The 25,000-nt window shown below is 39.7% G+C and overlaps 2 protein-coding genes across 3 annotated transcripts in view; one reads left to right on the top strand and one right to left on the bottom strand.

The window, feature by feature from the left end:
- desmb (desmin b) overlaps positions 1-8,012 on the top strand; it is a 21,877-nt gene extending 13,865 nt beyond the window's left edge. The window contains exons 6-9 of the mRNA XM_038302323.1: positions 2,373-2,593; positions 2,670-2,713; positions 2,852-2,940; positions 7,883-8,012. Of these exons, the coding sequence (XP_038158251.1) occupies positions 2,373-2,593; positions 2,670-2,713; positions 2,852-2,940; positions 7,883-7,924 (396 nt within the window). The 3' untranslated portion in view covers positions 7,925-8,012. The remainder of the gene's footprint in view (positions 1-2,372; positions 2,594-2,669; positions 2,714-2,851; positions 2,941-7,882) is intronic.
- A 1,464-nt stretch (positions 8,013-9,476) lies between these two features.
- The window catches only part of tmem198b (transmembrane protein 198b), a 29,142-nt gene continuing 13,618 nt past the window's right edge, over positions 9,477-25,000 (bottom strand). Inside the window, exons 1-5 of one of the 2 annotated variants that reach the window (XM_038302298.1) lie at positions 24,817-25,000; positions 13,300-13,549; positions 12,632-13,213; positions 12,253-12,449; positions 9,477-12,153 (exon numbers count right to left, since the gene is read on the bottom strand). The exon at positions 24,817-25,000 is cut by the window's right edge and continues 7 nt beyond it. In XM_038302298.1, the coding sequence (XP_038158226.1) occupies positions 12,001-12,153; positions 12,253-12,449; positions 12,632-13,213; positions 13,300-13,456 (1,089 nt within the window). In that variant the 5' untranslated portion in view covers positions 13,457-13,549; positions 24,817-25,000 and the 3' untranslated portion in view covers positions 9,477-12,000. The remainder of the gene's footprint in view (positions 12,154-12,252; positions 12,450-12,631; positions 13,214-13,299; positions 13,550-24,816) is intronic. The other variant, XM_038302297.1, reaches the window with a different exon arrangement.

Raw genomic sequence — 25,000 nt, forward strand, 5'->3', positions numbered from 1 at the left:
GGTTACCTTCCTGTAACATGCCGGTTACCTTCCTGCAACATGCTGGTTATCTTCCTGCGACATACTGGTTACCTTCCTGTAACATGCTGGTTAACTTCATGTAACATGCTGGTTACCTTGCTGTAACATGCTGGTTACCTTCCTGTAACATGCTGGTTACCTTCATGTAACATGCTGGTTACCTTGCTGTAACATGCTGGTTACCTTCCTGTCACATGCTGGTTACCTTCCTGCAACATGCTGGTTACCTTCCTGTAACATGATGGTTACCTTCCTGCAACATGCTGGTTACCTTCCTGTAAAATACTGGTTACCTTCCTGTAACATGCTGGTTACCTTTCTGCAACATACTGGTTACCTTCCTGCAACATGCTGGTTACCTTCCTGCAACATGCTGGTTACCTTCCTGCAACATGCTGGTTACCTTCCTGCAACATACTGGTTACCTTCCTGCAACATGCTGGTTACCTTCCTGTAACATGCTGGTTACCTTCCTGTAACATGCTGGTTACCTTCCTGCAACATGCTGGTTACATTCCTGTAACATGCTGGTTACCTTCCTGCAACATGCTGGTTACCTTCCTGCAACATGCTGGTTACCTTCCTGTAACATGCTGGTTACCTTCCTGCAACATGCTGGTTACCTTCCTGCAACATGCTGGTTATCTTCCTGCAACATGCTGGTTACCTTCCTGCAACACGCTGGTTACCTTCCTGCAACATGCTGGTTAACTTCCTGCAACATACTGGTTACCTTCCTGCAACATGCTGGTTACCTTCCTGCAACATGCTGGTTAACTTCCTGCAACATACTGGTTACCTTCCTGCAACATGCTGGTTACCTTCCTGCAACATGCTGGTTACCTTCCTGTAACATGCTGGTTACCTTCCTGCAACATGCTGGTTATCTTCCTGCGACATACTGGTTACCTTCCTGTAACATGCTGGTTACCTTCCTGTAACATGCTGGTTACCTTCCTGCAACATGCTGGTTATCTTCCTGCAACATGCTGGTTACCTTCCTGCAACATGCTGGTTATCTTCCTGCAACATGCTGGTTACCTTCCTGCAACATGCTGGTTATCTTCCTGCAACATGCTGGTTATCTTCCTGCAACATGCTGGTTACCTTCCTCAAATTTTATGCAACGACCGCAGAACCTTGGAGTCAATATTCAGCAGACAAACATGATGTTTTGAAACAAGTTTATTGCAGAGGGTGCAGGGGATCTTGCCTCAGTCAACAGTGTCTGTGAGAGACAACCCAAAGCCCGAGTATAGTCTAAAACAGATTAAAAAAACCCAACCATCAGCGCCAGGACTATGACAGTTTACCCTCCCAGGAAGGCATTAAATACCCCTCAATCACCTCCTTGGAAATGAAGGCGTTCTCCCACAGAATGCTGCCAAGTAGCGTGTAATCCTGGATGGTACGTTCAAGTTCTATTAACCCCTAAAGCCCCCAAATTTAGCCTTGCCGACTTTTTTCGCATAATAAACACTGCAAAACACCATGAACCCCTATTTGAAACTCTGGATGAACTCAGACTTTATAGATCCACATCTTAACTATATGTAAAGCAAATTTGGACTGAATACGTTGAATCATGTTGGTTCCACAAAAGTTTTAGAGGGCAAGGATGCTAGCTGGAAATGTGATTTTTGCATAATGCCAAAAGTGCATTTTTCAACTTATAAAATGGAATCTGCTCAGAAAAATATACTGATTTACATTATTAGAGACCTTCTGCATAAGACAAAGCCTTTGCTCCTAAGATTTAGCCATTAGTTCATTGAAATTTACCAATAATATCACTAATCTTAATAGAAAATAAGAATAACAGATCAAGCTTATGTAAAGCATGCCGGTTCCATCGCCTGAAATGGTCACACAATGACCTCTGACCCCTTCTTGGAAAGGTCTGAGCCTCTAGTTTCCAATGATGGTGGCCATTAGGGGGCGGGGCTAAAGATGAATACCTGCTGCTGCATTACTCCTGCAGAGTCACACATGTCAGGTGGAATTTTAAACCTCATTTGATTTGTTTACACAGCTATAAAACTACTTGTGAAAAAAATTATTTTGAAACAAGTTTTAAAGATTTTAAAGCCCCATTTGAAAGGAGTAAGGATGAAACACCATGTGACTGTGTTTTGGCAAATTCTATAAATAAACATGGAACAGGCATCAGTACTGGGCCAGCCGGGCTTAATGGCTTCAGTATTTCACAAAATCTTGCCGTATTTTTCTATAAGATCAAGAAAATAAACGTACAAGTTCAAAGGCAGTGACCTCTAGGTTAATACAGTACCTCAAAAGTTAGAGGAATCAGGCTGTGACCCCAATATGGCTGCTGTCTCTTCAAAATCCAGAATGAGTCCCTGATGAGGCAGATGAGAGACATGGAGGACCGCCATGGACGCGAAGCCGGAAACTTCCAGGACACCATAGCGAGGCTGGAGGCTGAGATTGCCAACATGAAGGACGAGATGGCACGCCACCTCCGGGAGTACCAGGACCTTCTCAACGTAAAGATGGCCCTGGATGTGGAGATCGCCACCTACAGGAAGCTGCTGGAAGGGGAGGAGAGCAGGTAATGTTCTAGCAATGCAGACTTTTCCTCCCTCTTTAAGGATCGCCGCCGTTCTGACTCCTGTTCCTTCTTCCAGGATCGCCCTGCCGATGCAAAGCTACTCCACTCTGACTTTCAGAGGTACGGACTCTTCTGCGAGACCCTGAAAGCACCACCAGAGGATGCCTTCTATTCACTAGACAATTTTATACAGCCAGTTTGTTAAAGAAGGTAAAAAATGGTTATGATTTGCTGACATGTTCTGTTTTGTTGGATCAGAGACAAACCCAGAACACCAGCAGCGCTCCTCTGAGATGCACTCAAAGAAAACAGTCCTGATCAAGACCATTGAGACCCGAGATGGAGAGGTAAAACATTTCCTCTAATAACAGACATTTTTCCCCATCAAAGGCAATAAGGAGACGTTTTACATTAAACTTCAACAGCTTTAGCTGTTATCAGTTGCTGTGGCATTGGCAAACTATCTCAATTACCTAAATGTAGTAAAGTGTAAATACACTCAAATTAATTACATTTTTACTTATTTCTTGATAGCTTTTCTAGTGTAACTGTGGATGAATGCATACACTGGAAAAACAATCTAGAAATAAGTAAAAATGTCTTAAATTAAGTGTATTGACCCTTAATTTGATTAGATAAATAAGATGATTTGCCTATGAAATGAGGATTTATATTTTGAAAATGAGATACTTTGATAACCTGCAAAAATTACTGATCTAGATTTCATTTTTTTCCAGTGTAAACACTGCAAAAAAAGCAATCTAAATAAGTCATTTATGACATTTAAAATAAATTAAAAAAATTGGTCGCATTGTCTTATTTAGAGTGCATTTCATCTTATTTTATCTTATCTTACTTTAAAGTAGAAAATACTAATTCCATTGGCAAATCATTGTATTAACATTTAAGGGTAAATACACTCAATTTAGAGAAATCTTTATTTATTTCTGGATCGTTTTTGAGTTAAGCAGGAACTAGAGGAAACATTTGGGAGTAACGTTCTATTTTTAATAAGAATTTATTTCCTGGTTAGTTCTTACCCTTATTAGTTTTTTTACTCTTAAAATAAAAATAATTAGATAATATCCACCTGAAATAAGACAGTGCAATTGTTTTTTCTTATTTTAAATGTCAATTGTCTTGTTTCATTGGTAAAGTGTCTCACTTCCCTCCTCAATTCAAGAGAAAATGCACTTATTGCAAGAAAAAAAAGGAAGATTTCAACTTTTGCAGTGTAAATTTTACAGTGTAACAGAGGGTAGCATCTGACTGGCAGGGAAGTGACAGGAGAAAGCCCTGGGTCTAGTCAAAGCCCAGATCTCAACTTAAATCTCTTCTTCCTGTTGATTTTCAGTTAATTCTGCTCTACAAGCCTAAACTTATATTCTTTCCCTCCGATTCTGATCAAAGGGAAATATTTCAGTTATCAGTGGAACACAGAGATCTTGTTTTTTTGTTTTTGTCAGCGTTTTAAATCACCTCCTCACACGATATTTCCCTCTGGGACAAACGGCCCAGCACGTGTAGCAACAAGCATGAGAGACATTCCTGTCCCACCTGATGGGAAGCACGTTGCACCTCTTAGCTTCCGGGGAGAATGACGCCCCAGACATGTTGGGACAAGCGGGAACGTTAGATGTTCTGTTCCTTCTGACACAGTTTCCTTGTTTTCTAATCATTCTATCATAAGCTCGGGAGAATAAATTATATCTGAAGACATTTTCCAATAATGCATCTTTCTATTACCATTGATATTTTCCTTCCCTTTGACATCCTTTTCTGTAATCTAGAAATCCTCCTGAGGATTACAGCACAGGTCTTGTTTCTTAGCATTGTGCATAAAGTCTGCAGCAGGGTTTGGTCTGTTTCTTTTACATCACTCATTAAGCATACCTTCAGCATAGCAGCTGGATCACTGATGTGAGCAGCTTCTCACTGCATTAAAACAGAGGAATGTTACTGAGTCCATTCTTGTTGTGCATAATATTGCTGCAACATCTTTCTTTTTTTTTTCCACAGAGGCTATTTTAAATCTGTTTTGTATTCCCTGCTCTGTGCTGTGTCCAAACCAGCTCAGTCAAAGCCTCTAACTAAACAACTATGTCTCATGCAGTGTTTCTCAGTGTCTCCTGATTCTGGAACCAGAATGTAGCTTTGTTAGCATCCACTAGGTGCAAAACAGCATTACACTGGAAAAACGATCTAGAAATAAGTACACATTTCTTAAATGAAGTGTATTTACCATTAATTTCAAGAGGTAAGTGGGATAGTTTGCCAATGGAATGAGTATTTTTACTCTTAAAATAAGATAATTTTAAATATACACTTGAAACAAGACAATGCAATTGTTTTTTTCTTATTTTAAATATTGTTGTCTTGTCTTATTGGCAAAATGTCTCTTATCTCCTCAATTCAAGAAAAAAAGCAGTTATTTTAAGAAAAAAATCTCGATTTCGATTTTTTCCATTATAGCATTACATTGGAAAAAAGACCTAGAAATAAGTAAAAATGTCTTGAATTAAGCTTATTTACTTGAATGAAAAATGGCCAAAAATCGCATTTTGACCCAAAATGGCCGACTTCCTGTGGGTTTTAGGGCATACCTCCAAGAGACTTTTTTTCATGACTTGAGGAGATCTACCAGTGTGCCAATTTTCAAATCTCCGTGATTTACAGTTTCCCCCAACTAACGTTAGGGGGCGCTGTGGAGTAATTCGGGGGCGGCCATTTTGGATTCCATTATAGACAGGCTATTTCACGCATGGGAACAATTTACTGCCACATTTTCCTGAGTTTTTGAATATGCGAAGTCCCCTTAAAATGCGTTCAAAGTTAGAAAAGAATAATAATAAGAAGAAACAGTACAGATACAATAGGCTGCTTGGGCCTAATTAAGCTTATTTGATTTTTTCCACTGCGTTCTTTGAACTCTGCAGACCTCACTTCCTGTCTGTCACTGTCCAAACATCAGAAATTGGAGAAACACTTTCCTGTTACTTTGCTTGGTCATGATGGAAAGTTTTATAAGAATGAAAAGGAGTAAAACAAGGAAAAGAAATTGAAATCTAGAAGTCATTTTTTTCCTATAACAAGTGCATTTATTCTTGGATTGAGGAGGTAAAAGAGTCACTTTACTAACGGAACAAGACAATTTTCATTTAAAATAAAAAAAAAAACACAATGGCGTCTTATTTCTAGTGCATTTTATCTAATTATTTTATTTTAAGGGTAAAAACACTCATTCCATTGGCAAACTATCTCATTTACCTGCTCAAATTAAGGGTAAATACACTTACAGGTGATGGTCATAAAATTAGAATATCATGAAAAAGTAGATTGATTTCAGTAATTCCATTTAAAAAGTAAAACTTGTATATTATATTCATACATTACATACAAACTCATATATTTCAGATGTTTATTTTGTTTAATTTTGATGATTACAAATGACAACAAATGAAAATCTCAAATTCATCATATCAGAAAATTAGAATATTGTGAAAAGGTTCAAAATTGATGGCCCCTGGTGCCACACTCTAATCAGCTAATTAACTCAAACCACCTGCAAAAGCCTTTAAATGGTCTTTCAGTCTAGTTCTATAGGCTACACAATCATGGGGAAGACTGCTGACTTGACAGTTGTCCAAAAGACGACCATCGACACCTTGCACAAGGAGGGCAAGACACAAAAGGTCATCGCTAAAGAGGCTGGCTGTTCACAGAGCTCAGTGTCCAAGCACATTAATAGAGAGGCGAAGGAAAGGAAAAGATGTGGTCGAAAAAAGTGTACAAGCAAGAGAGATAACCGCACCCTGGAGAGGATTGTGAAACAAAACCCATTCAAAAATGTGGGGGAGATTCACAAAGAGTGGACTGCAGCTGGAGTGAGTGCTTCAAGAACCACCACACACAGACGTATGAAAGACATGGGTTTCTGCTGTCGCATTCCTTGTGTCAAGCCACTCTTGAACCACAGACAGCGTCAGAAGCGTCTTGCCTGGGCTAAAGAGAAACAGGACTGGACTGCTGGTGAGTGGTCCAAAGTCATGTTCTCTGATGAAAGTAAATTTTGCATTTCCTTTGGAAATCAAGGTCCCAGAGTCTGGAGGAAAAGAAGAGAGGCACTTCATCCACGTTGCTTGAAGTCCAGTGTAAAGTTTCCACAGTCAGTGATGGTTTGGGGTGCCATGTCATCTGCTGGTGTTGGTCCATTGTGTTTTCTGAGGTCCAGGGTCAACGCAGCCACATACCAGGAAGTTTTAGAGCACTTCATGCTTCCTGCAGCTGACCAACTTTTTGGAGATGCAGATTTAATTTTCCAACAGGACTTGGCACCTGCACACAGTGCCAAAGCTACCAGTACCTGGTTGAAGGACCATGGTATCCCTGTTCTTAATTGGCCAGCAAACTCTCCTGACCTTAACCCCATAGAAAATCTATGGGGTATTGTGAAGAAGAAGATGCAATACACCAGACCCAACAATTCAGAAGAGCTAAAAGCCACTATTAGAGCAACCTGGGCTATCATAACACCTGAGCAGTGCCACAGACTGATCGACTCCATGCCACGCCGCATTGCTGCAGTAATACAGGCCAAAGGAGGCCCAACTAAATACTGAGTGCTGTACATGCTCATACTTTTCATGTTCATACTTTTCAGTTGGCCAACATTTCTATAAATCCATTGTTTTTATTGGTCTTCAGTAATATTCTAATTTTCTGATATGATGAATTTGAGATTTTCATTTGTTGTCATTTGTAATCATCAAAATTAAACAAAATAAACATCTGAAATATATGAGTTTGTATGTAATGTATGAATATAATATACAAGTTTCACTTTTTAAATGGAATTACTGAAATCAATCTACTTTTTCATGATATTCTAATTTTATGACCAGCACCTGTAATTTAAGAAATGTTTACTTATATCTAGATCGTTTTTCCGGTGTGAACAGAGAAGCTTAGCTGCTGGGGACTGGACAAACGATCTAGAAATGAAAATGGCTTAAAATAAGTGTATTTACCCTTAATTTGAGTAGGTAAATAAGTCATGTAATACAGCATTAAGGAAAGGGAAGGTGGATGAAAAGAATTAGTAATAATAGAGGTCTAAATCATCGGCCCCCAACCGGGCCCCTCAGATCGCACCATCTGCATGTTTTATAAAGGAGTTCCTCAGAGGTTGGCCAACAGGCTGCAAGGAGCAGCTCCTCCTGGCTGATGGATGGATGGAGACAGATAGTGAAGGAAAGGAATATTTAGCTCAGCTTGTCTTTCTGTCCTCAGGTGGTCAGTGAGTCGACGCAGCAACAGCAGGACATCATGTGAGGACCTGAAGAGGACGAAAAGACAAGAAGACGCTCCACAGCAGCCTGAAATTACTGAAACAAAGATGTGCAAATAAAATTAAACAACGCAAAAAAAAAAAGACTCTTCACACAGCCTGATTTCATCATAAAGAAAATGACTTAACTTTGCTCACCCATGTTTGCAGCAGATTGATAGATGACCTGTTGAATGAGTCGCTGCTGCTGCTGCTCTGCAACTTATGCTACGTTACGGAAACCTCACACTTTCTACGCATTCAGCAGTCTTTGCCTTTCATTATGGGATCGATTTTTAATTAGCATGTCAGAAAGTTTAACTAATGTGAGCCTGAAGTCATGCAGATGGTATCTCTGCAGAAATATTATGCAGAAAGGTTTAAGTGATTGAAGGAGAAGATGGAGATGAGTTTAAGAATAAACTGAATGAGTTTAGAAAGTATGCATGGAACAGCTTTTCTTCTATACTATTACTTAATACTGTTTTTATATATGCTTTTTATCAGATTAAACATTTCAGTGAGACTGGGGGTCTTGTAATCGGTCTAGTTAAGAATAAGTTTTATTCAGCAAAAACTCTTAAAACAAAGTTCAGTCCAATTAAACGGGCAACTAATGATAGCAAATTACGGAGCACCAGAAGAGCCACAATTCAGCTCGTTAAATATGTTTTAATGAAACTGTATTTTCTTTATTAGATCAAATAATCTATTAATGTATGAATATATCTTTGAAAAAAAATCAAAATTTTCATTTGACAATTTTCGTATTAAATGTCTAAATTATTCATTAAAATTTGATTTATTTCTATGTTTAGGATTTTTTTTTAATATATATATATATATATATATATATATATATATATATATATATATATATATATATATATATATATCTTTTCTGTGCTATTGTGAAATAATCTCAACAGTAAAACAGATTTATAACCTGAAACCTAATCTCTGATTGGTTAACAACAAATTAATTAATTTACATTGAGCAGTATTAGCCCCGCCCACTTTCCTTGGCTTAAAGGGAAAAGCAAACTGATCTACTTAAAAAGATCAATGAAATAAAACTAATTATCCAAATATGTATGTTTAATTTTACAGTTAGTTAAATATATTTAATTAACAACAAATTAAATCAATTAATTGAAAATAATCGGATAAATTTAGATATATAAAATTTCTTGTGAAAGTGTATTTTTGAGGACATATTTATGTTCTGAATTTTGATACCATTGGTCCTCCATATTGGAAAAAAAAAATAAGATCTTGATACTCTATAATAAAATTAAAACATCCTTTAAAATTAACTTTTATGTAAATTACATTTAACATTTCAGATTTGAACTCTGCAAAGAAAAAATTTAATTTTCTTAAATCTAAACACTTTTTTTTTTGCTTTTTCTTATGTTATAGAAGCTTACGTCTGTATATGAGTCTTTAAAAGTTGCTTTTTTGGGAAACAAAATGCAGGTATAATCAACCATGTTTCATCAATTATTATGAATGTTTGATGGTCTTCAGAAAGATCAGTCCAACACAGCAACGGCATACTGGCCAATAGGAGCACATGCTTTAATGATCATAGCTGTTTTTAAAAAAGCATGATGTCGCCGGCCGACAGAGATTAAATAAAACCCTGCTAAAACATCTCAGAAAATAAATAAAAACATCAAATAAATACATCCCACTGGAAAAAAAAGCATGTATTGATCCAACTTAAAACATTAAAAAAAGTAAGTGCTATGTTTTATGTACAGATTTTACATGGAGCAGCGCGGATCGCGGCGTGTGACCCAGGAATCCGCTTCATGCATTTCAGCTTCTCACAGACAAATAAGAACATAGCAGCCATTCACCTCTCCCTGTACAGTTGATTGTTTTGCTTTTTCCTTTAAAAAAAAAAGGTCAAGACGTTTAAAAATATTCACATTTTTTTTACTACAGAGAAAGATGTTACATCGTCCTGAATTAAGAAAAACCGATGCACATGATCGAAGAATTGGTCTAAGTACAAGTTTAGATGGCTGCTAGTCCGGTTCAGTTCATTTACACTGGCACCTCCATCTGGGTTTAAAATCAAGAAGCAGTTTTTTATACAAACAGCTACTTTTACGTTATTTTTAAAAGGTCAACTTATGCTTTGACTTTGTTTGCACTAAACTTTGTTTTCCAAGTTTGAAGATGTTTCGCTTCCCATCCGAATTGAACCTAAAGAACAGGTTAATGGGGAGTTGTTTGGGTTCTTTGTTAGCCTGTAATACCCGATACTGGCCTATGTCTCTGCGAAGGGGAGTCGCTATAGTCGCTATGGTAACTGTTATAGTTCCTTCTTAAAGTCGTAGGGAAGTCATATTTAAATTTTAAATCATTCAGGCTTAAACGTGTAAATAAACATACTCTTTATCAAAACATATTGTTCCAAAAGTTAGAAAATTTCTATTTTTTTTTTTTAATCCTGTCTTAAAATCTGTTTTGTTTTTTTCTTTATCTTCTGCAGGCCAGTTAGTTATACGTCAGCCTGAACACCTAAATTCGGCCAATCATATATCAACGGTCATCTGTCAATCACATTTTTTCAGAATAAAATTATTCTTCATTTTATAAAAATCTACCTTTTTGAGTCGCTCATTGACTTTCCTGGTTGGCTATCTTGGCTAACAGTAGCAGCCTGCATTAAAAGCTAATCCGCATAAAGACACGTAAATGGAAATCATTATTACCAATAAATGCAAACTAAAAAACTTTTCTGAAATAGAAAAAATCAAACATTTCTCACTGATCTTAATGTGATTTTTCATTGTACCGTTTAGGCTGTAATCACAATCTATGGCTGAATTTATAAACACTGTCAGCCCCTTTAAAATCTCAAGCTGGTGTTTATAAATCCTTATGGAAAATGTTATTGTATTTCCTGCGTGTCTCCCTTGTTATAAAAGGCAAGGAACTGAAATGCTAACTGATGAAAACCAGTGTTTATAAATCATCAAAGGTCAAAATTCAGCGTTTACTGGAAGAGATGTTTTAATAGCATTATCATATTACTTATTAGTGTGTTTCTGGGGAGTAACTCTAACACTGGTTCTGGTCCAACAGTGGAAACAAGCCTCAAAAACGTCAACTAGAACAATCAGTTATGGAGCCAAACAAAAATGTGGGTCATTGTTGATATATTTCTATTCAGACCATTTCAGTTTCTAAATATTTCAAGTAGAAAAACAAGGACCTATATTTTCCACATGCGCTGGAGGTGCCAGTGTAAATAAAACTCTCTAGTTTCTCTCTGCAGTCATCATGAAGACAGCAAAGCTACTTAAACCCTGTTTGGCGTAGCCATGGCTACCGTCTCCGTTCAACAAAACATTGAAGGGGAACCTCCCATTGAGAACCTCCTGCTGGCTGAACCCTGCAGTCCCAGGAGGCGAGGCACCCATTTAAAGAGATTCCCCGGTTTTCTGAGAGCAGTTTGACACTTGTAGAAGATTACTGTCCAGCACCAAGGGTGACAAAGGGTTCCCCCGACATAAAAGTAAAGAAAAGATGTCTCTTCTGGTTTTAAAGAGGGTTGTTGTGTTCCAGATGGCACAGAAAGTGTTTCCAGTTGTGTTTAGCTGTCCTTTAACTGATGAAATAAAGAGGTTGAGAAGCTGGTTGCTCCTCCAGCGTCGGTAGAAAGACAGAACAATGAAGCAGAGTTGGGTTTAGGTTGGTCTTATGTTAGAACCTGAGCTGGTTTTGCATTGAAACTACCAGAAATCTCAGAGAATCGGTTCAGTCGGCTCCTTCAGGTCATTCTTCAGGGTTTTAGATGCAAAGTACGTTTGTTTTCAGTGTTTATATATATTTTTTTGTGCATTTTGTCTCAAAAAAGATGCGGTTAATTCATCATATGTACCATAGTGACCACAGCCAGCTGAGGTTAATGAACCAGTAAGGATGTAATGTGTGCATGGGAATTCTTCTTGTTAGGTAAGTGGCTAAAACTAAGGTGGTTGCATTTCCAATCCAGTGGTTAGTTTAGTGATTGTAGAGTCAGCTGCCTCCCTGATCAAACCTCTGGGAGGTGGAGGATTGGTCAGGCTCGTAGAGGAGGACCTGCTGCCCCGGTGAGCGGCGTCGTGGAGCTGCAGTCGTAGCCCATCTCCACCACAGCGTGAGAGCCTCCCACCAGTCGGCCCGGGAAGGGCTGCGCCTGAACCTGCCGGTCCCGGAAACTCTGGATGTAACTCTGCACAAAAAACAACAAAAAAACAGCTTTAGAGATGCCGAATTTTCACATTTTTAAGTTAAGTTGACTAAAAAAGGCAACGTCTCTAATGGTGGCTACCGGCGACAGGACGTCGGTGTCGTAGCGGCGGATGGGGTTGGGCTTGCGGCGGTAGGCGGGCTCTGCATTAAGCTGCTTGGCCTGGTTAGGGTGGGAGGAGCCTTGTTGCTGCTTTTTCTTCTTCTTGTTGCGGTAGCGGTCGTCTCGCTGACGAATCCGCATCACCTGCATCCTCCTCTGCTGCCGGCTTATGATTACTGGGAAGGAAATCGGACGGTTACCGAGGGGACATACATTCATTCGGAAAACAACTTTCTTATTTGTCTGATGTTTCATCATGATTTAAAGCAGGAATTTACGACGGATTTACTTTGAATAATTCTCATTGTGAAGGAGGTTTTAATTGCAGGAAGCCACTGAACATTTCTGATGATCTCACCTTTGGTGTGGGAGTATCCCTCAGCAGTCACCTTCCACTGCACTATGACCCCCAGCAGGGTGAGGGAGGGCCACACTCCGAGCACCAACCACGTCATCCAGCACACCGGCTTCCCCGGCTCCACCTTAATCCGCTCATAAATGTAAAACATGAGCGCAAAGAGCTCCACAAAGTAGTCCAACGCCACAGTGATGACGGCAGCACCAAACACGGCCGTGGACATGGTGGTGAAGAGGCGCTGCCACTGCAGCGTCAGCACGGCGAACAGCATGCCCAGCCCAAGCAGGACGCCCAGGGGCACCCAGACGGAGCGCGACGGGTTCTCAGAAAGCTCCACCATGCCCACCAGCGTGGCCACGCCCACCAGCAGGCCCAGCAGCAGGCCCACCATGAAGAGGCCCACGCTGCGAACCAGCATGGTGACCAGGCCGCAGAGCGTCCCGATGCCCAGCCCGATGCCAACAGAGGCCTCCACGCTCAGCTGGGTGTCCAGCACGCGCTCCTTGTAGCAGAGCATGAAGATGACCACGGAGCCGAACATCAGGCCCGTCAGGAACATCACCGCCTTGAAGCAGCGGTAGCCTGAAATGACACGCCAGGAATCGAGGTGAGAGGAAATCAAACCCGGGGTTCCGACCTTCATCGCCTCCATCCTCTTCTTCACTCACCAAAGAAACAGTAGATGATGCCAAAGAGGCAGCACATGGAGCAGACCACGGAGGGGACCACCGTGTAGCGCCCGTCAGCGCCCTCACAGGCGTCCAGCCGCTCGGGGCTCAGCCCCTGGTCCGGAGGCAGCAGCATCGTCTCCGGGGTGGTCGTCATGGCAACGGGCGGCAACCAGAACAGGAGGAGGAAGAGGGCGGGAGGTGAGGAAGAAGGGAGGTTATGGAGTGGTGCTTAGGTGAGCGGCTTCACCTGCAGAGTCACGAAGGAGAAGAAACGTTTTAATCAGGAGGAAACTATAAAGATTCATGTTACTGTAAACTTAATGGAAAGAAGGAAGCAAATAGATTTAATATCAGGTAGAATCACACACAGTTTTAGGAGAGGAAGCTCTGGGAGAGCTGCAGGCGCCTAGAGCTCAGGTGGGATAACCCGTCTTCATGTGTGGAAGAAAACGGGAGAAAGAAACCAAAAAAAGTCATTTTATCAATAAGATTATTTACATCGTATTGGGCTTTAATTCTGAAATGAAGCTTTATTTGAACTATCAAGTCCGTTGTTTGCGTTAATCCTCCATAGTCCTGCTGTCCTCCTGTCTTTTCCTACCTTCCTGCCATGTCCAGGTCTCCACCCTTCACCTCATCTCCTGCCGTCACCATCTCTCTCCCAAAGTTTCCAGGTTTCTGGGTCAGAGGTCATGCTTATATAACAGCTTCCCTCTGATATTCCTCCATCTGCTTCCTTCTGGATTCATGTTACAAATTGTTCTTTTTTTTCCACCTGTTTGTTCAGCAAACATGAAAGTCTCATTATTCCTCTTTCCCCCGCTGCGAGCTACCCCCCTCCCTGTCCATTTTTAGAGGGTGGTTGGGGTTTAGGTTCTGACCTGCAGAGAGAGACGGGAACCGGTCTGACAGGTCTGACGCGGTTTCAGCTCTATTTCACCCAAACATCACCTTTCAAAGCTTTTCTGCACATGGCCTGGTCTAAACTTCTCCTTCCATGGTGAATGGGATTCATTTTCACTGGAAAGTGGCTGATGCGCACTCTCCTCATTTGAAACATGTAGATTTAGATAAAATCAAATCATCTCTGGCTTTGCTGCATCCCAGCAGCCTGCAGAGTGAATGCTGTTTAAGGAGGGAGAGCAGAATCTACCTCCTACAGGCTTTCAGATAGCAATGTGTACGGGCGTACATTATACGCCCTTTATTAAAAAAATGACATGTTCGCCCTGTTTTTGGAATGTTTTTCCCTGGAAACTTTGCTCACATGTTCAAAATTTCACAAGCAGCAGATGGTGGAGATGGAAAAATTTTACTTTATCTGCTGGACGCGCCACATCAACCAATCAGAGAAGCTGATCTGGGAGCTGGCAGGGAGTCAGACACAGCACTGCTGATGCAGAGCGCTATGATCACTCCTCTGAAACAGTTTATTGAACACAGGAGCAGCAGAAGCATCAGATGCATCTAAACACACATTAATGGATGTCTGACCTTCATGTAGACAAGCATCAGAAATGAAGCAGCAGAAGTTTTTTGCTGCTCGAAGCGCGTCTGCTGTGAACGTAGCACAAGAGACAGACTTCCTACGCTGTTGATTATCTTAATCTGGGCAGAACCTCTGAGCAACAGATTTATCCGCACAAAATAAATACCTCCTAACCTTAAAAAACTCAGAATATTCAACTCAACTCAAACTTTATTTATAAAGCACATTTAAAACCAAAGTGACCAAAGTGTTGTACAGGAATCACAGTTAAGGAACATAAGATAAGAGCTGAAGGCTAAAATACATCAACACATAAAAATAGAATAAGATAAATGTTTCAATTAAATCCTCTGAAACATGAAGAAGCAAAAAGATATGGCAAAACTAAAGGTATTAAATTCAATTTATGAGTAATATTAAGTAATAATGCATTATGTAAAGTGTGGTCCCCTCCTTAAACATAGAGTAATGTTTGCTCCTCTGGGAGGCTCGCTGTCTGACAGAGAGGAAAAACTGTTTTCTGCAGGGAAGGTTGCATAGAAAAACATCTGGGAGTCAAAACTGCGAGATTCCTCTGAAATACGAATATTTTGCTGTTTGATTTGCATCAAATGCAGCCGCCATGAGAAGGGAGGCAGGGCTGCTGAATGAAAATAGCAGCACGGCGCTGAGACGACTGAGGACAGATGTAGAGAGAAACACGGACATCATGCTGCACGCCAACTGAACGCTTTGATCCGCTTTTTGTCATTTTAATAATCATCTTGTCCCAGATTAGCAGGTCGCAGCCCAGTGACCCGCAGCATGACTGTGATAGTGTGTGAGTTTGGAGGCATGGAGCTATTTCTCTCTGCAGATAAGGATGCACTCCTGTGTTTGCAGTCGGATCATCCTCTGAACTAAAAATAAAAAATAAAACGTCAGGAATTTCTTCTTCTGCTGCACAGACCGGCAGCTGCAACAATAACAATCTCCTCCTGCTTCCTGTCTGTTGTCATGACGACAGAGGGATGCTGAATGACAGGAGAGCGACTAATCCGAGTCTGGAGCCGGGCCAATCAGAGGCGGGGCTGTAGATCCCATAGCAACAGTGTGAGATCCAATCAGGGTTCCCGTCAGAGTGTGTTTTGCCTTTTCCTGCTCACGTTGTGAGGACCCTCATTTGTTTACATGCCTGCACTCTAAGAGCGACTTCAGCCTGAGGACAAAGAGCGGCCATGTGATCCCAAGCGTCAGGCTGGAGGAGAAGCTCAGTATCTGGGCTCTTCTAACAGAAACCTCAAGTCAAAGCTTCTGTTTTCACTTTTTTAACAAACCGCATCATTTCTATGCCTTATTTTCATCCCTAATTTAAGTTTTCTGTTCATTAGATTTAAATATGCGTGCATTCATTTGGTTTTATTGTATTTCTGGTCATATTTGCTTTCTTATTTCGTTTTTAGGCATTATTTTTGATGTTTTTATTCGGGTGTTCACTCATTTCTGACTGTATTTCCTCACCTCTACATTTTAAGTGACACTTCTGACCAGCTGTCTAATAATCATTACACATATTTACTGATATTAGCATTTTTAGATTTGATTTTTGATAATTTTTAACGTTTGTTTTCCTTTCTAACTCAGTTTAATGTCTTGCTTCTTTGTAAATGTTCAAATTTAGATGTTATGATTCTAAGAAAGCAAGCAAAAAATGTAATAAAGACCACATATAGAAAAGAAAGAACCTGAAAAAAAAACAAAAAACATATTTCAGAAATATTTGATATTGATTAAGTCCCTTTTTTTCAATCACTTTTTTAGAAATATTTGTTATTTACTACATAGTCAGGTCTGATTTAGATGCTTTGCATCACCTGAACCCTGACCCAGTCAGAGGCAGGTCAGATCAGGTCATGATAGCAGAAACTCTCCTGTTTCTCATATTCAGTCTATGATGATGATTAAAGATCCAAATGGTACGACTTCAGAAGCTATGATCATATTCTAGGTTGGAAAAAAGAAACGACTGAAGCTTCTTCTAAGAGGGGAGATCTCTGACATTTAAAGGGACAGAGGACGATCTTTCACTGAGCTATCTCTATAGTTCTGCTGCTATAGGCTTAGACTGCTGGAGGACATAGGGACCCCTTTTTCATCATTCTGCTTCAATCTATCTCTATTCTCCCACTCTGCAGAATCTGTTAGTTCAATCTCTAACGTTCTGCCCTCTGCTGCCATCAACACCTTTGTTTCTAGATGTTGGAGCTTGGCCTGTTTTCCAGTGCAGTCCTGTTTCTCTGACTGTGACTAACTGGATGTGCTCTCTTCATACTCTGACATGGGAGCTGGCTCGGAGCTCGTCTGCCTGGCTGTGTGTTTCCTGGACGGGGCCGCCTGTGGAGCTGGTTGACAGTTGCCTTTTGTATCTATGCTTCTTTTTCTATGTCTGCTTCTGTCTCCTTGAACCCCAGTGGGCCTCAGCAGATGGCCGCTCACACTGAGCCTGGTTCTGCTGGAGGTTTCTTCCTGTTTAAAGGGAGTTTTTCCTCTCCACTGTCGCTACAAGCATGCTTAGTGTGAGGGATTGCTGAAGAGTCAATGAGTCGATGCAATCAGCTGGTTTCACTTAGATAAAAACAAGCCTTGAGATGACTTGTGTTGTTAATTGGTGCTATAGAAATAAACTGAATTGAAATAAACTTTTAAATCTTTAAAAAAAATCCTCCACAACACTTTTAAAGTCTGATCAACCCTGACCTCATATCCAATATGGCTGCCACATGTTTAAATCCATATTTAGGTGGTTGGAGATGGATAAAAATTTATTCTAAAGTTTGAAGGTTTGCATCTCAATCAAATCGGCAATTTGCAACATCTTTCAGTAAAAGCATCATCCAGTTCTTAAATGTATAAAATACTAAAGTGGTTAGCATGGACCCGGGGCATTGATCACTATGTTTGATTTTACTCTTTAATGGAGGGAACTCAGTTACTGCAGAAGAAAACAAGATCGTCTCAGAGCTGAAATGTCGACCATCGCTGCAGGGAAAAGTTTCCTCCATACTTCAGTGAATCCTGTCTGAGAGAAAAAATATTTTACTGTCGGGAATGAACGGAAAACCTGATTCTTTCTGCATCCAAGCAGCTCAGGCAGAAACATCCCCATCATCATTCTGACAGGGAGTCGTTTTACTTCCTTTCTTTCTCTCAGTGTAAACTCTGAAGATTTATCCAACCTGATTTATGGGTTTAAGCTTCCTCTCAGCGAACAGAAGGCATAACCTCTGACTCATGATGAACTGCTCTGCTCTTTCCGCCGTGAATAAATCAGAAAGCAGAGTTTTTCCAGCTCCGTCTGAATTAAACATGAATGAAACCATGCAGCTATTTTCAGCAGTACTACTCCCTGCTTTGGGAGCAAACTCAATGACTGCTGGTTAGATCTCAGATCCAATGGTTCTTTCTCCTCCCATTGGATCATTTCAGCCAATCAGAGCATAGGCGTCTGAGTGACCTCATAAATGGGGTAAGTTACTCTAACATAGTATTTCTCTGGAGGAGAAACAATGACGGGGATCTAAAAGTCAAAAAACGAGGAACAAGCAGAAATTGAAGGTTTTTAACGTAGATCCATGCAATGCAGAAGCTGCTTTAATCACAGCACAGGATGGTTACAAACAGATCAGGAAACGTCTTTAGACGTCTCAATGCGATACGTTTGGTAAGATATGAGCAAACACATCTTTTCCCTCTATGTATTCAGTTCTTTTTTTTTATTGATAAGCAACCTTTTTCAATTCAATTCTATTCAGTTTATTTCTATAGCTCCAATTCACATCATGTCATCTCAGGTCACTTTCCAGTTCACCAGATCATCCAGTCAGATTGATTCAAAGTTTTCTATCTAAGGAAAACCAGCTGATTGCATCGACTCATACTTGTAGTGACAGTGGAGAGGAAAAACTCCCTTTTAACAGGAAGAAACCTTCAGCAGAACCAGGCCTAAACGATCTTTCATAAAATAATCACTTAATTTAAGCTGATATCCTGTAAATCTCAATGAATTTAACTAAGAAGTGCTTCCAACATTAGGTGAGACAGAAAATCATAATTTTCTGTCAAATGTTGAGTTTGTTTCCAAGTTGAACAATGATGGAAAACATTTCCAAGTCTAACTCTAAAAAAGATTGGTTTAAAAAAATCTAAATGAGACTAAAGGAAACAAACAGTCAAGGAAATCTCTCCTATTAAACTATGAAGCCCAATTGAAATATTTTTAGTGCATAAATTTTTATGTTTTGATCCTATTTGCATTGTTGAATGTTTTTTGACCTGCAATTAAGAAACTATGAACTGAATAAAAATTATTTCCAATAAAGAAAATAATAAGATTGAAATACCTGATTTACAAATGAAAGTTTCTACAGGAGATTTAAGAAGCTCAAGTTACTGGAAATGCATAGGATGGTGGATGGATTATCCAACCCTGAGAATCGTGATGTCAGCCTCAATCATACTCGCTTTTATGCCTTTAAATGTTAGAAAAGGCTTGATCAAGTGATGCAACTTAAACAACGAACAATAGTCAGCATAACAGGTATGAGAGGAACTGACCATTAACCGACGGGTTACATGAACTTTCATCAGAAGCAGAGTGTTTCGATCAGATTACGATATTGGTTTTTTGACTGATATCAGCATGGTTTCTGATGTTATTATTTGATGAAGACATCAGAGAGTAGAAAGACAAAATATAAGTTATATTACTAATATTTATATAATAAAGTATCTATGCTTCTTTTTCTATGTCTGCTTCTGTCTCCTTGAACCCCAGTGGGCCTCACCAGATGGCCGCTCACACTGAGCCTGGTTCTGCTGGAGGTTTCTTCCTGTTCAAAGGGAGTTTTTCCTCTCCACTGTCGCTACAAGCATGCTTAGTGTGAGGGATTGCTGAAGAGCCAATGAGTCGATGCAATCAGCTGGTTTTCCTTAGATAGAAAACTTTGAATCAATCTGACTGGATGATCTGGTGAACTGGAAAGTGACCTGAGATGACATGATGTGAATTGGAGCCATAGAAATAAACCGAATAGAATTTAATTACTTAAAAAAATTGATATAATATTGTCAACCAATATTTTCCCCTTTTCCTTTTTACTTTATTCACCACCTTTCACCAGGAACTTCGATCTCCTAGCAACTAAACTCAGGAGAAAACAACTCAAACCATCACTCTTGGTATAACAGAGGCCGTCATCATGTTGACACATGATGACAGTTTTTCAAATGCCTTTGGGTCCAAAGATCTCATTAGAATTCTCTCAGCTTTGCAAAGTCATTACACAACTCAGGTTCCTCACTTGACTTTTAGCTTGAAAGAAAAACCGGAATGAAAACAAAACAAAAAACTGAATCCAAGGAAACGTCTACAGTAACGTTGCTGCCAAATGACTGCAAACCTGTTGCAGCCCCAGCCTAACCTTAAAACACAGAACTGCTGACTGATAGACAGGCATAGTTTCTCATTTTTTCAGCTCATCCTGCTAGTTTTTTACAGACCTGCTGCTAAAAAAAAATTTATTTTATGCACCATCATGCATGGAAAGATGCAGTTTTTAACTTCAAAGTGCATTTTGAAATAAACCCCTAATTAAACATAGGTCTAAGTTAAGAAAACATGGACTTTTAATGTAATAAAACATGCAAGTGTAAATAATCTAATCAAACATGAAGTCAGAAAACAGAAAATCTTCTGATAAATTTTTTCACCATAGCAGCCAAGAAAACAATGACTGCAAATCTGATGATCTTTTGTTCGCCTTCAGTGAGGAACGTAACCTTCTAGTAAACGTGAAAAACTCGCCCGTCAATGTGTCACAGAACAGATTTCGCTGACAGCTCACAACGTGAGCGGTGCGAGCGTGGGGAATGTCAGTCGTGACCAGGGCCTGAGCGGTGGTGGAGACCTGCTGCTGATGGAGTGAGATCATCCTGATCCCTCAGCTGGATGCAGAACTGAGCCAGTTTCCAACTGTCTGGTTAGGATTCAGTTAAATAAGAAAGAGAACTAAACAGGCTCCAACAACGACACTAATCATCCACAATCTAGAGAGTTAGAGTAGAAAAACTATGACCTTAACTCTTCCTGGTTCAGAGGCCTAATCTTGAGTTTAAACATTTCTCCATCCATCCATCCATCACGCTTTATCCCTGCTGGGCTCAGGAGGGGTGCTGGTGCCTATATCCAGCTGTCTACAAGCGAGAGGCGGGGTCCTCCCTGGACAGGTCGCCACTCCATCACAGGGCAAAACAGGACAAACAACCATTCATGATGCGGACTAAAAAATGTTGAGGTCTGTCTGTTCTTAGCCTCACAGGCTCCAAACCTTTGAGCAACTTCATGGCATGAAGAGGAGGACTGCTGTTATTAGGAGATCCATCTGACCAGTGAAAGATATATTCACCTCACAGGGAATGGCCCTGATGAACTGAAGTTGTTATTTAAGTGTGAGAAAGTTCTTTATGCCGGGGGTGGGTTGGTTCCCCTGGGGGGAGTGTGTGATTTTAAGTATGTAGCGAAGTTGCCTCAGTCAGAGCTCTATCTCCCCTTCTGAAGACGTTTAATAAATTTGAACCTTTTTTCTTGCAAGACATACCTCTCTCTCAGCTCCCTAACTTAACTAACTTAACCTAAGGAGAATTTAGAGAAGCCAATTAACATAACAGTCATGTTTTTGGACTGTGGGAGGAAGCCGGTGTTCTGTCGGATCAGCATACCCCATCAGACCAGCATACTCATAGTCAATATGCACGCACTAGACGTCAGATTTATATGTATCTCTTTACTTTTGTACGAAAAATACACTTTAAACTACCTCAATGGGCGTGTATCACTTTAGTCATGCACAAAAAAACCAGTCAGATCGCCATACGCTTCAAAAAAACACCAGAATGTGAGTAATTTAATTGTTTTTTGTACATGACTAAAGGGAAAGACGCCCGTTGAGGTAGTTTAAAGTGTATTTTCCATACAAAACTAAAAGGATAAACAGGTTTTGACTACAGGTATGCTGGGATGACACAAAACCGGAGTACCCAGAGAGAACCCACGCATGCTCAGGGAGAACATGCACACTCCACGCAGAAAGACCCTGGGCTGGGAATCAAACCCGGAACCCGGTATCTTGCTGCAAGGCAGCAGTGCTAACCACTGCTCCGCTTGGCAGCCCTTAACACATGTCATTAGATAAAAAAAAATACATATAATAAATAATGTTTTTAAAGTGCCTAAAAGTTCAGCAGCTGGATCAGAACATCTCAGATAGAACAGGAAATACTTCTAATTGGTCAAATCAGACTGTTTTCTTCCATCCTCAGCCAATCAGGTGAATCCATCCCAGATAGATCAAGTTCAACCAAATAGATCCATTTTTAAAGCCAAATCCAATCAGTGGTTCTGTTTTCTGTTACAGGGGGAGTCATCATGAGGGGCAAGGAGCCAATCAGATGCAGACTGAGTTAGTCAGCTAATTATAAATGCTGAAACACCTGCAAACTGTAAAACAATCAAGAAATAAGTAAAAATGTCTAAAATTAAGTATATTTACCCTTAATTTGAGTAGGTAAACGAGATAGTTTGTCAATGGAATAAGATTTTTACTCTTAAAATAAGATAATTAGATAAACTGCACTTGAAATAAGACAATTCAATTGTTTTTTCTTTTTCTAAAAATTACTTATCTAAATTTAGATTTTTTCCAGTGCAATCCCAGGATCCAAATCTTCCATGGGAATAAATTAAAATCTCCATTAGTTATTTTTTCTTAAAAATAAGTGCCTTTGTTCTTGGATTGAGGAGTTAAAAGAGACATTTACCAATGGAACAAGACAATTTACATTTAAAATAAGAAAAACACAATCGAATTGTCTTATTTCAAGAGCATATTATGTAATTATCTTATTTTAAGAGTAGAAATACTCATTACATTGGAAAATCATCTCATTATCTACTCAAATTTATGGTAAATAATACACTTAATTTAAAAATTGTTGACTTATTTCTAGATCTTTTTTGCAGTATCCTATGAACTAATCAGAGATTATGAGGAACAAATATCCAGCGGTGTCAAAAATTCAAACATTTGTTACTTAAGTAGAAGTATAGATACTTCAGTTTAAAAACACTCTGGTAAAAGTTGAAGTATCAACTTGACCTCTTTACTCAAGTAAAAGTGAAAAAGTATGTTCTCCAAAAACTACTTAAAATATAAAAGTATAAAGTAACCCTTAAACAAAAAACAGCCAGATGCTGCTATATGAACTGAAAGCTCAATTTTTCAGGTAATTCTAAAAGTTCTCTGAGATAGGACCAAGGATGAGGGAGGTCTTGTTGGTCTCCATCTCTGATACGCTCTCGCCTGTGTCCGACCTTTCAGACATTTCAGCATCTTTTTCTGAATCCCACATTGTAGCATGGCATAGACAATTCACGTTAGCAGTTTGAATAACACCTGCTTGCTTCTGATGATTTCCTTTAGCTAATCAATGAGTGTTTGAGTTCTATGACTCATCCAATCACACTAGTTTTCACTAGATGTGGGTGGAGCCAATGATCTGCATTGGATGGAGCACATGACGGGAAATAAAGATTTAGAAACATTAAACCGAAGCCAAGAGTAACGAGTAACGTTTGTTTTAAAAATGTAATGAATAGAAAGTACAGATACTGGTGGGAAAATTTAATGAGTAGAAGTCAGAAGCAGGAAGAAAAATAAGTAATGGAGTAAAGTAGAGATACCTAAAAAGTGTACTTAAGTACAGTAATGAAGTATTTGTACTTTGTTACTTGACACCTCTGCAAATATCTAAACTTCTAAATCAGACTGTCAAGATAAGAGAGACTTTGACCCAAATCCACCTCTAAGGAGATAAAACTCAGGAAAACAATCCAGATCCGTTAAAAACATTGAGATTTTTTTCCGTTACCAGGATCTATAAAACCACCTTGATAAACACCTTAATAACATTTCCTTGTTTTCACCTGTTCTTCCCCTGAGCAACGTCAGAGAACATTTGAAGGTGTCTGAACACGTCTTCCTCTGTGGTTTTCAATTAGTAACTAAAAAAATGAAATAGCTCTGTCGTAATGAAGAAAGGAATAAAATAATTAACACAAATCCAGAACTAAAACACTCAAAGTCAGATATAGATGTATAGGGAGTGGGGGAAAAAATCATTATTTTCCATTTTGTTTACGTTATTACATAAATCTTTTAAAGATCTTTAAAAATCTGATTTTTGGAAACATCCAAACGGACTCCAGCATTTTTATTTACTTCTCTTCTAAAGCTTATTACCTGAAAATGTTTGATTTTGTTTGTATAGCTTAAAATTGTCCTTATGTTTTTATTTTCTTCAGATCTGATGATTTTATCTAAATTCCTGTGGCAGAAGAAGACGGAGGAGGAGCGACGGATAAAAAAGGATGAATGGGAATAAAAGCAGCCGTGTCCTTCCCACTGAGCTAAGTTATGCAACAGCCTCATAAAGCATTACTCACTGCTCCTCAGCTGCGTCCCGAGTCACTTTGCATTGGCAACGACTCGCTGGTCTCAAAGCAGGAAGAAGAGACACGGAGCGGCAGCACATGTTGAACAGGTGCAGCGAGGGGAAAATAAACCCTCACAGGCTACAAATATCCTATTAGATCCATTTATTTCTGACAAATACACCAAAATCTGTAAAACTTGTTGATTCAAATTAACCGACTTGGAAATCTTAGCATCATAAGCATTTTTATTACATTACTCCTTTAAAAAACTTAACATCAAAGCCGGCTGAGCTTTAGATGAAGGTAAAATAGAAAAGCTGGTAGAGCGAAGGCTTTTCTGCAAACTAGATCCATCTTTTCCACAGAAAACCAACATAGACGGCAGCAAACCTCATGTTTTCCTATCAGAATAAAATCCAAAAGAGCCAAACATGTCCTTAAAAGTCCCAGAAAAGGATAATGTGATCAGTTGTCGGAGGTAAAGCTGATCACTGACCTGAGGATGCCTGGATCTGAGACGTCCTCATCCCAGCCTGTCCTGCTCCTGAGCGCCGGCTCTATGAGCGCCGGCTCTATGATCAGCCCTCAGAGTTATTCAGGAGGTAACAGGCTGGTGGGCGAGGGGCCAGGGACGAGCTGCCAGCGTCCCACCGCTCTCAGTGTGTCACCGGTTTACATGT

This window comes from Cyprinodon tularosa, unplaced genomic scaffold (assembly GCF_016077235.1).
Source record: "Cyprinodon tularosa strain WSP-4 unplaced genomic scaffold, ASM1607723v1 ctg486, whole genome shotgun sequence".
Classification (NCBI taxonomy): Eukaryota; Metazoa; Chordata; class Actinopteri; order Cyprinodontiformes; family Cyprinodontidae; genus Cyprinodon; species Cyprinodon tularosa.